The following is a 14,446-nucleotide window of genomic DNA, read 5'->3' on the forward strand; positions in this document are numbered from 1 at the left end:
AAATCTTTATTATTTGTGCCGTGATGTCGCATAGAAAGGTTTAAGGTTTCCTTTTTGACTTTAAGGATTAGTTTGACGTTCTAAGAATTGCCCCGGTTGCCCTTCTGGCTCGTTGCTGCCTCCTCTGGCCAGTAAGGTGTAGTGCAGCATTGCAAAGAGGACGGACGCAGCTGCGCTGGAAGCGACTTGGACGAGCAGCAGCATTTATGCTTCGTCAGCGTTCTTTGGTTTCACGGGAGTAAAGACCTTAAGGATGAAGACTAAATGGTTGTCTTGGCAACAGACCCAAAGAGGCTCCTGTTACGGGGTAGTCGCTTCCTGCGCTTCACTGTGGAACCATCCGAGACCCTCTCTCTCTCTCTCCCACGCAGTGAATCAAAGCCAGAAAGGCTGGGGGGAGACGGTCCCGCGTTCCGTCCCGCGTTCCGTCCCGCGTTCCGTCCCGATGCGAGACAATCCACAGCCCAGCTGTTCCGAAGCTCGCCGCTTTACACGCCTTTCATTTTACTCCGCTAGGAAGCGTAACGAAAACCACTCTGAGACTCCGTGTCCGGCTGCAATCGATAACATCCAGGAGACTCTGCTGGTTGCCTGGCAACTAGTCGGATCCAAAAAAAATAAAGACACAGAGGCGGATAGAATGTGTTGATTAGCGAGCTTCAGAGGCGCGACTAGAGCAAAGCCAGCTGTCCGGCCCTGACTGAGCTAGGCTAGGCTAGCCACGCATGCTAACTCGGTCTTTAAAAGCTGTGACGTTGTTACGTCAGGAAGATTTACGGGAATTACGGTGGACTCGATTTCAGACTTTCAGGCGAAGCTGCAGGACGGAAACCGACCGTCCGTCACGCCGGCGTCACTCGGAGGCGTTCGAGGCCCGGAACGTTTTCTCACGCGGGATTTCTGTCTTCTCTCATTTTAAACACGCTTCGTTTTACATTCCAGACTTTAGGTTCTCGCCAAAGAAATGATTTAGTCCGGTTTCAGGTCGCTGCCTCTCTTTCCTCTGCCTGTAAAGGGGATAAACCCAAACCGCCTCCTCTTCTCTCTCTTCCCACGCGACGTAGTTTTGATCCCGTACTTTATACACACATTTACTGTATATACATAGTGTATATGTAGCTATCATTTTGTGCTCACATGGGGCATTTTGTATGTGATATTCATATTAATCATAACGAGGTTACAAGTTCGAGTCCGTTCATTCTTCCGGTCGATCCCGTCCACCTTTCTGAGACAGCTGTAAACTCAAGTGCCTTTTCTTGTCTCCGGCCGATCCAAAATATGGACCAAAGACGTCAACTGTCCTGGACCCCCCCCCCCTTCCCCCGCTCTTCATCCCACTCACTGAGTTGCACACTTCCCATTTACTACGAATAAACAGTTTGCAATACTGCCGGTGTGCGTTTGGGTTGCTTTCTGCGAGTTCTCCGTGGAACGTCCCTTTGAAATGAGCGAATAAATAAACACGGAAACACAAATGCGTCCACATCGTTACTAAACTTCTAAAGAGATTTCTCTCTTTGTTTTCTGGATTATTTGGTTCTGTAAAAGTTTCCTGGCACTTAAACACAAAAAGTATTTTTGACAGTCGAATGTTTATTTATCTATTTTTTAAGAGAAGTTACAAAACCGCTTTCAAACCAAAGTGTCCTTCATTGAATCTGTACAGTACGCAAAATAAAAAGTACAAATAAGTCCAACGAATGACGGGACAGTGCCTGTCCGGTGGGACCGTCCCGGTCACAGACCCATCGCCGAGGGGAACCCGGCGGCGCCTGCGGAGGGAGGGACGACGCTTTCAGTACGCTCGCACCACGACTCGTTCGTCTACGTCGGCGTGCGTCTGTTCCACAGCTGTGCCGTACTTTTTGGGCTACCTTGACCGTCTCCGGCGTCTGAATCCGGGACTTTCCAGTCCAGCTGGCGGCCTTTCTCGTACAGCCCCTTCAGGACCTTCCTCACGTCGTCGTTCCGGCCGCCGCCGCTCAGTTCCAGGTACTTCCTGTACAGCTGCAGGGCGGAGCGGGCGTCCTCTATGCTGTCGTGCGTTTCGCCCTGGATGTTGAGGTCTAGCAGAAAAGACAAATGATCAGGAATGACTCGGAAATGAATTTCAACTTTAAGGCTCCGCTTCAGGGTGGATGTTGGAATTTACAAAAAGAATAAGGGACCGTTAGTTCCACTTCCTCTGCTTGGATCAGAAGAAGAGACGATCACAAACCAGAACTGTGTAATGTTTAAACTGAGATGGCAATGTTATTCAGGAATAAAACTAGAAGAGCGCAAAAATTATTGCCCGAAATGTAACTTTAGTTTTAGATTCCTTATCCATGAAAACAAATTGGTTTCCGGTTAATTCGTTTAGAAGTGAGTCAAAAAAAAGCTCCTCTAGATCCAGAGCTTTTCAAGATGACCTGCGCCGACGTGGAATCGACTCGGCTACAAGACGACACTTATCTCCAATCTGGAACGCGGATCATCGATCAATATTTCCTGAAACTTCCACCAAGATCCGTCTGTAACCTCCGGCGCTACGTCACTGACGGACGGACAGACGGACGGACAGACGGACGATCTCCTCGTTGGAGATTTAGTTTGATTCTGTGGCGCTGTGCCTTCGCTCGCCAGCAGGGGGCAGTAACCAATAAGAAGTTAGGACACAAACTGACCTAAGAAGTACCAGGCGAGGAACCGGAGAGAAATCATCCTCTTGCGGGGGAGGTGGAAGTGGTAGACCGTGTCAACGACCTGGTCCTTCAGAACCTTGGAAAGCAGAAAACACAAGACTCGAGTCGGCGCCGGCGAAACGCACAACCCGCGGAGACGCTCGGGGACGAGGAATCAAACTAGCAACCTGAGGAGAGTCCAAATGTCCACAACGTACCAGCAGATTGATGACCCGGAAGTCCTTCTGCAACCCGTGTCCGACGAAGCGGACTCCCGTGTCGATGAGGAAGCGCAGCTTCAAGTAGGTGGACTTCAGGGTCGTCAGGTGCTTCGAGGAAATCTTGGCGTCCAAGTCTCCGGGTTTGATGCCGGAGTATTGCGTGAGGTAGTCGACGACCTGGAAGAGCGCCGCGTCGGGTTTTAATACCCCCGACTTGGGAGGCAACGCGGGCGGCACATCGAGATCGATTAAAGATCAAAGACGCATCCGTCGGGCCTCGCCTGCTCCTGGGTGGAGATGTAGTCGTCGATGAAGGGCACCCCCTCGTTGGGGCCCTGGCCCCTCACGCACGTGATCCTGGCCACCGACATCTGACTGGGTTTGATGGTCGATTTGGTGCCGTCGCTGCGAAGCTCCGCCTCTTCCTGGTTGAGCGTGACGAACTCGGCGTCCAGCCCCACCAGGTCGCCGGGCTGCGGCATCTCGCTGACCATGAGGGGGACGAAGGTGGCGTGACTCTTCCTCTGCTTGCGAGCCAGCGAGGCCTCCGTCAGCAGCACGCTGGCGTCGATGGGGTTCTTAACTGAGGCAAACGGCGGTTAGCGACGGTGGAAGCCGACGCGGCGGCGCCGCCGGACGGCCTCGGACGTACTGCGGAGGTCGTATTTGGCGTGGTAGTTCCTCTTGGCGTAATACAGGATGGCCGGAACCTTCCAGCTGGCGTCGAACTGCGCCGATTCGTGCTGCGGCGAAACGACGGAAACGTCACGCGGCTGCGAACAGGAAGTCGAACCGCGCCGATCGGACCCGCCCCCTCACCTTATCGATCGGCTCGATCAGGAAGTCGTTGAAGAGATACCACTGCTGGTGGGTGACGCCCTGGAAGACAATGTTCGCTGGCGGTCACACGGCTGAACGCCACGCCCCCCCCGCCCCCTCCCCGGCGTGTCTCACCTCCTTCCTCTGGTGGTACGTCTCCTCCACCTTGATGTGGGCCACCAGGTTGCCCCCCGTGCGAGCGTCCAGGACGTGCGGCACCGTGACCACCAGGTCGTAGAGGGAGGCGCCCTCCGCCTCCTCGGCGGCGCTGAGCTGGAGGGAGGCGACGGGTCAGGAGGCACAAGCCCCACCCCCCCACCTCCCCCGGACCCTTCCTCACCTCCTCTCCCTCGGCCCAGCTGCTGACGTCCAGCCCGCGGCTCTTGCTGATGGACATCTTGAGCGTCAGCGGGATCCAGACGTGTCGCAGGTCCTCCACGCGCGTGTCGAAGGCGAAGCCGCCCGCGCTGCACGCCTCCTCCCCGCTGCGCGCGCGCACGCACACACACACACACACACACACGGGTCCTAAGTGATGCTGGTGATGTCATCGGTGCATGCGAGACGGCTGATTCGCTGCTGGAGTTCTGCTCCAGATCTCGGAGCATCTCCAGACATTTCACTGACGAAGTTCTGCAAAGTGAAATCATCGACGTCCAAACGGCGGGAACACGGCGGGTTCCGCGGTTCTACCCGGGCCGACGTCACCACGGCAACGACAACAGGCCGCACTTGTTCTTCTACGTTCTTCTTCTTTTAATTGTCCCTCTTATTTCCCCCCTCTTCCTCTTTTCACTATCCTCCTTCCTTCCTCTTCTCCTCCTTTATTTCTATTGGCCAATAATCGTGTGTGTGTGTGTGTGTGTGCGTGTATCAATGAAGTCATTGTTGAATCAGAAGTATAATTTATAAATCCGTTTAACTCCTCGTCCTGAATGTCTGATATTGATACAGGAAATACGACAACGGTTCTGTTTAGAACTTACTAGAACGTCCCATTTGAAGGTATTTTATTTACACACTGGCGCGTACGACACACACACTGGCGTGTAGGACACACACACTGGCGCGTACGACACACACACTGGCGCGTACGACACACACACTGGCGCGTACGACACACACACGCTGGCGCGTACGACACACACACACTGGCGCGTACGACACACACACACTGGCGCGTAGGACACACACACACTGGCGTGTAGGACACACACACGCTGGCGTGTAGGACACACACACACTGGCGCTTACGACACACACACGCTGGCGCGTACGACACACACACACTGGCGTGTAGGACACACACACACAGGCGCGTACGACACACACACACTGGCGCGTACGACACACACACTTACTCTAAGCACCACTCGGTGGGCATGGGCGGAGGTTCTTTGGGCTTCACCGGTTCCTTCGCTGCTTTCTTCACGGCCTTCCCGAACGCGTACTGGGAAGAGATCCGGAAACAGATTCAGGATTCAGGATTTTAAAAAGACGAAACGGCTTCAGGTAAACTGAACTCGGCGCCGCCCACCTCCGACTGAACCCTCCAGAACTCGGCCTCTTTGGTGCCGTTCACCTCGCAGTTGATGACCAGAACATCCGGCAGACATCGGATGTTGCGTGTCTGAACCTGCAACGGCGGGACAGTAGAACTTAAAGGCCCCCCCGGACCCCCGTGCGTGGGGGGGCGGGGACTCACCGTGGGCTGGTACTTCTCGCAGTTCTCGCACCAGGCCTGCGTGTTCTGCTCTAGACAGATGCTCCTCTTCAGGATCTCTGCAAAGTCCTGCTCTTTGATGCCTTTGTCTGGCGAGTCAAAGCGGACGCCGTCATTGGTCTGCGTCATCCCAGGTGAAGCGGGGGGGGGCGGGACTTAAAGACCCACCTTGAGAGTTCTGCTCCGGGTAATGCATGGTGAAGAGCAGCGTGAGCGACGACCGGACCGTCTCCTTGCCGCAACGGCACAAGCTGCTGTTCTCCACTTCGCATCCGAACAGTTTCCCGATGACCGATTCCCCGGCGGATCCCAGCGAGCTGCGTTAAACGACACCGCGCAGCGTTAGCTAGGTTCTGCTCCTCTAGAGCTGCGTTAGCTCGGTTCTGCTCCCCTAGAGCTGCGTTAGCTCGGTTCTGCTCCCCTAGAGCTGCGTTAGCTCGGTTCTGCTCCCCTAGAGCTGCGTTAAACGACACCGCGCAGCGTTAGCTCGGTTCTGCTCCTCTAGAGCTGCGTTAAACGACACCGCGCAGCGTTAGCTCGGTTCTGCTCCCCTAGAGCTGCGTTAAACGACACTGCGCGGCGTTAGCTCGGTTCTGCTCCTCTAGAGCTGCGTTGGCAGGGGGGGGGGGGTCCGGTCTGACCTGCTGCTGGTGCCCCTGTAGGCCTGCGGGCCCTCCTGCTCCTGCGTCTCCTGGTGGAGCTGCGTGAGGATGAAGCGGTTCCAGCTTTGGATCAAGCGACCCAGTCTGGCCTTCCCGGTTTGCTCGTCCGAGTCCGCCAGGATCAGGCCCAGCGCCGAGGCTTCTGGGATCGTACGAAACGCTCGGAGGAAGTTGCTGGCCTGAGGGGGGGAGAGGAAGAGGAGGCGTTAGGGGGGAGGGGGGGAGGGGTGTCGATCTAGAACCGGATCTAAACACCAACCTGACAGGGGTCTCCTCGGGACAAGTCCAACATGTGGAACAAGAAGCCGAGCTCGCAGGCCAAGCAGAACTCCTTCTGGCACAAATGATTCTGGACGAGGCAGCGGATCGGCTCCAGGAAGTACAGAACCTGCACAGGAAGACGGCGCCGCTCTCATTCTGTTCCGTAGCGTCCGGGGCAGGGCCGGAACCCGTCCTCGGTTCCTCACCTGGATCATGCAGTTGCAGTAGGCGTTGGGGATGTGCGGCTCCAGCCCGGCGAACAAGGTTCTGTTGTAGTGCTTGAAGTCGAAGTCCTCCAGGCCGAGCTTCGAGTATTTAATGGTAACCTGACGGAACACAGAGACGTTTCTACACGCAGCAGCAACAGGCAAGGTCCGATCAGGCAGAGGTCCAACCTTCCGGTACTTCTTGGGCACCATGTAAAGGTGCGGCTCCTCGTCGCGTCCGAGGGGCGACTCCGGGACCTGGTTGTAATTATCGTAATCCGGCTCCGCCTCTTTCAGTTTGTAAGGAACCTGAAAGCAACACGGGGAACGCGTTTGAGCCCGACGGCGGTTTGGGTTCGGGTTCGGAGTCGCCGACTGACCTGGTTCCGAGGGCGGGTCCGAGGATTTGCTGCGTAGCCGATGAAGCCGACAGTTTTAATCGTGCGAAGGATCTCCGGGTCGCAAGGAGGAGCTCTCCTATTGGACAGAATAGTATATTCCTATATAGTAGTACATGTAATAGTATATTCCTATATAGTAGTATATTTAATAGTATATTCGTACATAGTGGTATATTTATTACATTCGTATATAGTGGTATATTTAATAGTATATTCGGATCTAGTAGTATATTTAATAGTATATTCGTATATAGTGGTATATTTAATAGTATATTCGTATACAGTGGTATATTTAATAGTATATTTGTATACAGTGGTATATTTAATAGTATATTCGTATACAGTGGTATATTTAATAGTATATTCGGATCTAGTAGTATATTTAATAGTATATTCGTATATAGTGGTATATTTAATAGTATATTCGTATACAGTGGTATATTTAATAGTATATTCGTATACAGTGGTATATTTAATAGTATATTCGTATACAGTGGTATATTTAATAGTATATTCGGATCTAGTGGTATATTTAATAGTATATTCGTATATAGTGGTATATTTAATAGTATTAGTATATTCACATACAGTGGTATATTTAATAGTATATTCGGATCTAGTGGTATATTTAATAGTATATTCGTATACAGTGGTATATTTAATAGTATATTCGTATACAGTGGTATATTTAATAGTATATTCGTATATAGTGGTATATTTAATAGTATATTCGTATACAGTGGTATATTTAATAGTATATTCGTATACAGTGGTATATTTAATAGTATATTCGTATACAGTGGTATATTTAATAGTATATTCGTATATAGTGGTATATTTAATAGTATATTTGGATATAGTAGTATATTTAATAGCCGTGGAGAAGCGGACCGACACCGAGCTTCTCGATGAAAACCGACAATGAATCGGTTTCTCTCGCAGGAATTCCCAACTTCCCGTTGTCGTTGTCGTTCCCGGCGCTCCGCCCCAAACTGTTCGTTCCTTTAATTTCCTTTTTGACAAAAACATGGAGCCTTTCCGAGGACCCAGGATTCAATTAAAGTTGCTATTGATGATTTAGCTGAAGTTACAAAAGAGGAAAACGCCGTCGCAACGGCTTCACCTGGGGCGGGGCGTCGCCAGAGCGGCCGGCCAATCAGACAGCAGCTGTTCTGCGCTGGTCAGGGGCGTGGGGATCAGCGAGAGGGGAACCAGGTCGTGGTTCCAGTCCAGCTGGGGCAGCGTGTCCACGAGGCAAGGCAGGGCGAACTCCGTCTCCCGGGAATAGTCGTTGTAGGAAACGTCCGGCGCGTCCGACCAGAGGTGCACGCAGCCGCCGGAGTCGCCGAACGCCATCGCTTGTTTGCTCGACGACACGTCGAAGCTCATGAGCAGCTGTCCCACGGTGTTGACGTGGAAGATGTCCGCCACGTTGGCGAGACCAGTGGGCTCACAGAACTGGTACTGACCTGGAGGACGAGGAGGCGGGGACATTAGAGCGACCTCCCACGGAGAAACGGCGCCGGAACCCTACCTGTCTGCGAGATGATCGCCAGGCGGGACGTGTAGGTGGGAATGAAGCGCAGGAACAGCGGGTCCACGTGCACCTGCAGCGGCGTCACGGCCCGCATCATGCGGAGGTCGTACACCATCAGGAAGCGGTCGCAGGACAAGCCGCTCAAACTTCTGCTGGAGAAGCCGCACGCCGCCAGGAGGTTCCCGTGAACGTCGAAGTCCGACAGGCTCCCGGAGAACGCGTCGAACTCGTGCTCCGTCTTGAAGGTGCGCAAGTCCCGCAGGGTGACCTGCGAGCAGACGGGGGGGGGCGTGAGCGTCCCGCGGGACGGGACGGCGTCTTTCACGGGACGGGGCGGAGCCTTACCTTGCCGGAGGTGTGACCGCAGAAGAAGAAGCGGCCGGTGTGGCGCAGGATGGCAACTCCCGGAACCTCGACGGCGAACTGGAGCGGAAACGAGAAGAAACTTTGGTTCTGTGACTTTGGATCCGCTCCAGGTTAACGGCCAGGTTCTGTGCTGTCTGCGCAGACGGTCATCTGTATACGCAGACGGCTGGTTCTGTGCTGTATGCGCAGATGGCTGGTTCTGTGCTGTATGCGCAGACGGTCATCTGTATACGCAGACGGCTGGTTCTGTGCTGTATGCGCAGACGGTCGTCTGTATGCACAGACGGCTGGTTCTGTGCTGTATGCGCAGACGGCTGGTTCTGTGCTGTATGCGCAGACGGTCATCTGTATGCGCAGACGGCCATCGGCTCGCGGGTCTCACCTTCTGGGTTTCCTGAACCGTATTCAAGTCAACTTCGAGCACGTAGTTCTGTAAGCCGCCCATCAGCAGCGTGTTGCTGTCGGCCATGAGGAGACTGTGCATGTCGGCGCCGTCCTCCATCCTGCAAGCAAAGGTCACGCCGTTGACCTTCCTGAACATTCGCGGTGAACGCTTGTGTCGCGTCGCTCACGGGTAGTCGAACATGACGAGGCCCCCCCGGGTGTTGCATTTCAGGTTGGACTTGGAGAGGAACAGGACGCCCGTCTCCAGGCTCTGGATGTGCCGGATGTCGTCCGATGCGTGCGCCTGGAAGGAAGAGTAGCGGCCCATCGTCGGCCCGAAGAACGAGGTTACGTGCCCCTGGGGAACGTTGGAGAAGAACCGTGATGAGAAGTTCTGTTCTAGGACTGGTCCAGAACGTTTTAGAACCATTCGACCCTAAATGGCGGTGATGATTCTAGAACCTGGATTCTTACTCGGTGGTTTCCCATCCAGAGCATTTCCTCCTGGAGGTCAAAGTGCGTCGCGGTGACCGGGACGCCGACTTCCGACACTGCGCTGTGGAGCTCGGAGTACATGCCCTCCAGGAGGTGCTCGGGGACGGCCACGGCCACGGCCAGCCCCCCGGGGTCGAGCTCCACGCCCTGCAGCAAGCTGGGGTTTAGATGCGGGTCCAGCGTGGGCTCCATCCCCGCGTCCAGGGCCCCGTGACGGCCGGGCGGGTACTCACCCAGCCCGGCGTCGAGGCCGTCGAAGTTCATCATGAGAGCAGCCGGAAACAAACCTGCGGAGGAACGGCGAAGAAGACGACGTCCATGTAAACAAGCTAGCATCCGGCTAGCCGCGGCGAACAGGAAGCTAACGTTAGCATGGGCGCGCGCGGGCGCGCGGCCCACCGAGTCGCTTTTAATTTCCTTTAATTTGTTTTTGTTTTTTAAATTAATGAAGAATGTTTATAAAACTAAAGACCTCAAGGATCGGAGCAACGTCCACGCCGATCTCGTTGTCTCACGTCCCACGCAGGGGTCCGCGTCAGCGCCATTCAAAACAATAACACGCGAAACCGCTTCCGGCGCAAAGGGCGGGGCGTTCAGGAGCACCGCGGGAGCGTCGGGATTTTTAAACTCCACTGAGGGTTAATCAAGAAGAGCAAAACTGGAGCTGTTTAAGGTTTGGTGAAGACGCTTCTCCTCTCATCCAAGAGTCCGGATCATTTTACTCCTGTTGGAGTAGAAGTATGTGGACCCTGGAAAAGGCAAGGTAAACAAAGAAACCCTAAACCAGTTGAGTCCTGGTTTACTGATCTTTACCTTCACCTGGATGAGGGACAACCTCCACAGACGACAGGTACGTTCTCACCTGTGTCCTTCGGTTTGACGGATTGCCGGGAAAAATCAAAAAGAGCAAAAAACACGGAAGAAAAATAGTTTCACGTCTCGTCCGAGAGACTTCTTCAGTTCTAAATGACTGGTAGGGAGTCCGGATACTTATACCCGCTGTTGGAGCAGAAAACAGACAAAGGACAGAAACCACCGGGACAATAAGACTCATCGGGAGTCATCAACGTCCATGAGGGGGGTCGTTGTCCCGGCTGATAGACGGGGTCGGAGTCCTCCTCTTATTCAGAGCTGGGTTCTCCAGCTTCACAGAAAGTAGCACCTTTAAGTCCTCTCTGAAACCATCTGTCTTCCCTGGCTAAAACCTGGACATGACCGTCCCCAAAGGAGTGTCCCGTGTCCTTCAGGTGCAGGTGGACGGCTGAGTCTGCTGTCTCCACATGCTTGTGGACAAGTTATCAGTCGCTGCATTGGTCCTGTTCATTTCAAGGTGTACTGAAAAGACCAAGGACAGGACTGATCTGAGGGGGGGGACACGTCTCCCCTTTGTCTCCTGATGATTGATTGTCCTGGTGGCTTCAGTCCTTTGTCTGTTTTCTACTTGGCTTGATTGAATTAAAGGGACAAAGACAAAGTGGATTCGTTAGATATCATTTTATAATATAAAATGATATCGTAAAGCTTATAAAGATATTTCTCGATGTTGTAACAAAATACAAACATAACGAGTTACCAAATATTTTATTTAAACATGAAATGTTTGACATCACGTGATTTATTTTATCGCTAAATGCCTCTGATGCCATAAAAGTTGTGTCATTGTGTCTCTGTGACAATAAGGGAACTAAATTTAAATGATCAACCTCCAAATGTGTCCCGGATGGATCCCAGAGGATCATTGATCTGCGGTTTCTTCTGATCATGTTTCATGAATAAACAATCATTCAAATCATTTCCCCAGGTCTGGGATAAATAAAGTATTTCTTTTCTATCTCGTAAAAATGTTTCCATAATAATCTGAAGTGAAGGATCATTTCAAATAAACAGATGAAATAGTTCCACCTTAAAATTCACATTATTTACAAAAATCAGTAAAATGACATCAAATGTGAATAATTTTGTCTTCATTTCTTTTCTTCATCCTTTTTTTAAAATTCATAAACATTATTTTTCATTCTTTGCTTCCAACACGCTGTAAATGAATTTGAACCGAGTCCGTTTATAACTGCGTTATAAACAATCGGCGTCCCTGATCGATGCTTTTTTTTTTCTCCCCGGATAGGGAAGACGGGCAGCTCCTGGACAGCGATGGGAAGTTCGTGCGTTCATCTTTGGAGGATTATCACCCTGACATAAAGGTAAAGGTTCTCTCACTTCCTCCGGACGCGGACAGACGCCGAACTTTCAAGAGAAAACACGCGTCACGCAATTTGTCACTCTTATATTTCCACGCAGTCATTTGGTAGAAAAAAGTTCATTTTAGATAAGAACGTAGCGTAAAGGTGATTGTTGTTGTAGTAAAGCCAAATAAATGTAACCTTCGTCGTTTATTGATTAGCGGGGGGGGGGGGGGGGGGGGAAACCAAAACCTTTCAAATGAGTTATCAGGATGAACTTACGCATGACGCGCCGCGCGGAGCCGCTCAACGACGCCCATTCTCTTCCTGCCCGCGGAAACGAGATAATTGCCCCCGACGTGGACTCCGCCTGATGGATGCGCGCAGGAAACCCCTGCCGCGTCACCGCGCCGCCGCGGCGCGCGCGCGTCCAGGGAGTTTAAAAACCGCGCGGGGCTCCGTGGGTTCATCACTCACACCTCCGAGCGCGCAGCAGGAGACACGGACGCACCGGAGACAAGGACGCACCGGAGACCCGCCATGGACTTTTGCTGGACGACTTTTGCGGCTCTTTTCTTGCTCTGCGCGGCCGCGTCCTGCGCGCCCGTCGAACCGGGTCTGCGGGATGCGTGCGCGGATGTGTCCCGCAGCTCCCTGGCGCTGAATCGCTTCGTCAAACTTGTATCCGCGAAGGTGAGATTTTTTTCTTTTTAGTGCTAATTTATTTTAGTGCGAAATCCGAGGACGAGTTCCGACCCGGTTTGCTGTTCGTTAGCAGGATTACAGCAGAACTGCTGGATGGATCTTGATGAATAGAAATCTGAAGATGGATTTTTGGTCTCATTTAGATCCCATGAAATTTTGAGCGCGATCCGGATACCAGTCTGGACACGCAGACACAAAACAAATCTGGATTAACCCATTTATTTATAACGGAGGCTTTTTCAAAAACGTGTTTTTCGTGTTTCTCTCTCGTCTGCAGGCACAGAATGGATCCAGATACTTGAACAGTTTCCCCATCGGCCCGGCCTGGATGGAGGTCAACGACCTGTGCGATCCGGAGGCTCTGAAACGCACCTCAGCGGTAAGCAACACACACACACACACGCACGCACGCACGCACACACACGCACGGGTTCCGTCCTCTCCGATCTAAGCTTCCGTTCCTCTCCCCCTCCCAGCCGTGCGTCGGGAAGACGCTCCGAGTCCTTACGAGCTACCGCTCCGTGATGGAGAAGCTTTCCGGATTTCAAATCTGTTCAAAGTTCGTCAGTGAAATAAACCCGGCGATAAAGGAGCTGCACAAAGACATGAGCAAGTGCGTGACCTGGAGAACCGGAACTCGCCAGCAGGTGAGCCGTGCGTGCGGGCCGCGGAGCCTTCGAACCGGGTTCTTCATGGGTTCGAGTCCCACTTCTGATTTTCCTTCCCGGTTCCACAGAGCGCCGGCGGCGACGGGATTCCCACCGAGGAGTGGGCGGAGGACGTGATGTGCTTCTACGTCCTGGACCGACTCTTCTCCTTCTCCATCCTCGCCGCTCGCGTCTTCGCCGTGGGAGATCCGGCTCGCCACGCGGAAGTTTCCGCTCAGGAATGCGTGTAGCGCGCGCGGACGGTCGTCGTCCGGCGCGATCAGACCAGCCTGCGATCGATCACATTGATCCGATGTCTGCAGCCTCCAGTGCGTCTACGAGCAGCGTTGTCCCCCTCCTGCAGCGGGCGCGCGCACGTGCGTTGTATTTCCAATGGAATTAATGTATGAGCATATTTATTCTATGTATTTGTATTTATTTAAAATCTGTGCACGTTTTTTCTCCTTCTGTCTTTGCGTGCAAAATAAATCCGATTCAGAAATCAAACGATGCATTCATAATCGTCCTAAAATGAGAAGTTGCGTTCACTGACGGCTCCGAATTCCTAACGTGTTTGGACAAGACAAGGAAGCTGTGCTTTCCTGAAAGATTCCTGCCGCTCTTCGGACCCGCACGACTTCCTGCTTGCTTCTGTGTCGTCGGGACCAATCATCCGGTTACACTTCCACCTCGTCTGTTTGTGCGCGCCCCAGTTCCTTTGTGATGTAATGTCAATCATTCATTCATTCAAAATGAAAAAAAGAGGAAGAGGAAGCAGCGATGATGTCACCGTAAACATACCGGATTGGACAACGAGGAAGTTGTCTGAGAAACCCACATGGAATCCTGACACTGATGGCCAAAAAAATAAAATAAAATAAAATAAAAATCCGCCGCAGCTGTCACAGGCTGAAAAACAGAAAGGGAAATTATTTATTTAGCACTAAAAAAAAGAAAGAAAGAAAACCTTTGCAAGAAAACTAACATTGACCATAAATATCCACATTTCGCGGCTGTGCTGAATAAATAAAGTTGACAAAATGGGAGATGCTAGAATAAAGATCAATATAGGGTCCAGTTTATTATGATGACAGCATGAAATGACATTTGCACGGCACTTTCACCAGACGATGGTGCAAGGAGGGGCGTGAACGTGTTAGAAAGTGACATTAAAGA

The 14,446-nt window shown here is 52.3% G+C and overlaps 1 protein-coding gene across 1 annotated transcript; it reads right to left on the minus strand.

Annotated features, from left to right (window-relative positions):
- Positions 1-1,592: 1,592 nt before the first annotated feature.
- pan2 (poly(A) specific ribonuclease subunit PAN2) lies at positions 1,593-10,292 on the minus strand. Its single transcript, XM_068743894.1, has 25 exons — positions 10,214-10,292; positions 9,721-10,028; positions 9,435-9,604; positions 9,245-9,365; positions 8,842-8,919; positions 8,494-8,764; positions 8,083-8,428; positions 6,939-7,035; positions 6,748-6,867; positions 6,559-6,678; positions 6,351-6,479; positions 6,071-6,270; positions 5,598-5,746; positions 5,412-5,518; positions 5,244-5,342; positions 5,068-5,156; positions 4,047-4,191; positions 3,842-3,979; positions 3,707-3,766; positions 3,540-3,630; positions 3,169-3,470; positions 2,885-3,064; positions 2,670-2,763; positions 1,878-2,069; positions 1,593-1,775 (listed from the first exon to the last, which is right to left on the minus strand). Exons 2-25 carry the CDS (start codon positions 10,006-10,008, stop codon positions 1,741-1,743), a joined length of 3,621 nt encoding a protein of 1,206 aa, XP_068599995.1. The 5' UTR covers positions 10,009-10,028; positions 10,214-10,292; the 3' UTR covers positions 1,593-1,740.
- Between the last annotated feature and the right edge of the window lie 4,154 nt (positions 10,293-14,446).

The sequence above is a fragment of the Brachionichthys hirsutus genome, chromosome 2, assembly GCF_040956055.1.
Source record: "Brachionichthys hirsutus isolate HB-005 chromosome 2, CSIRO-AGI_Bhir_v1, whole genome shotgun sequence".
In the NCBI taxonomy this organism is placed as follows: domain Eukaryota; kingdom Metazoa; phylum Chordata; class Actinopteri; order Lophiiformes; family Brachionichthyidae; genus Brachionichthys; species Brachionichthys hirsutus.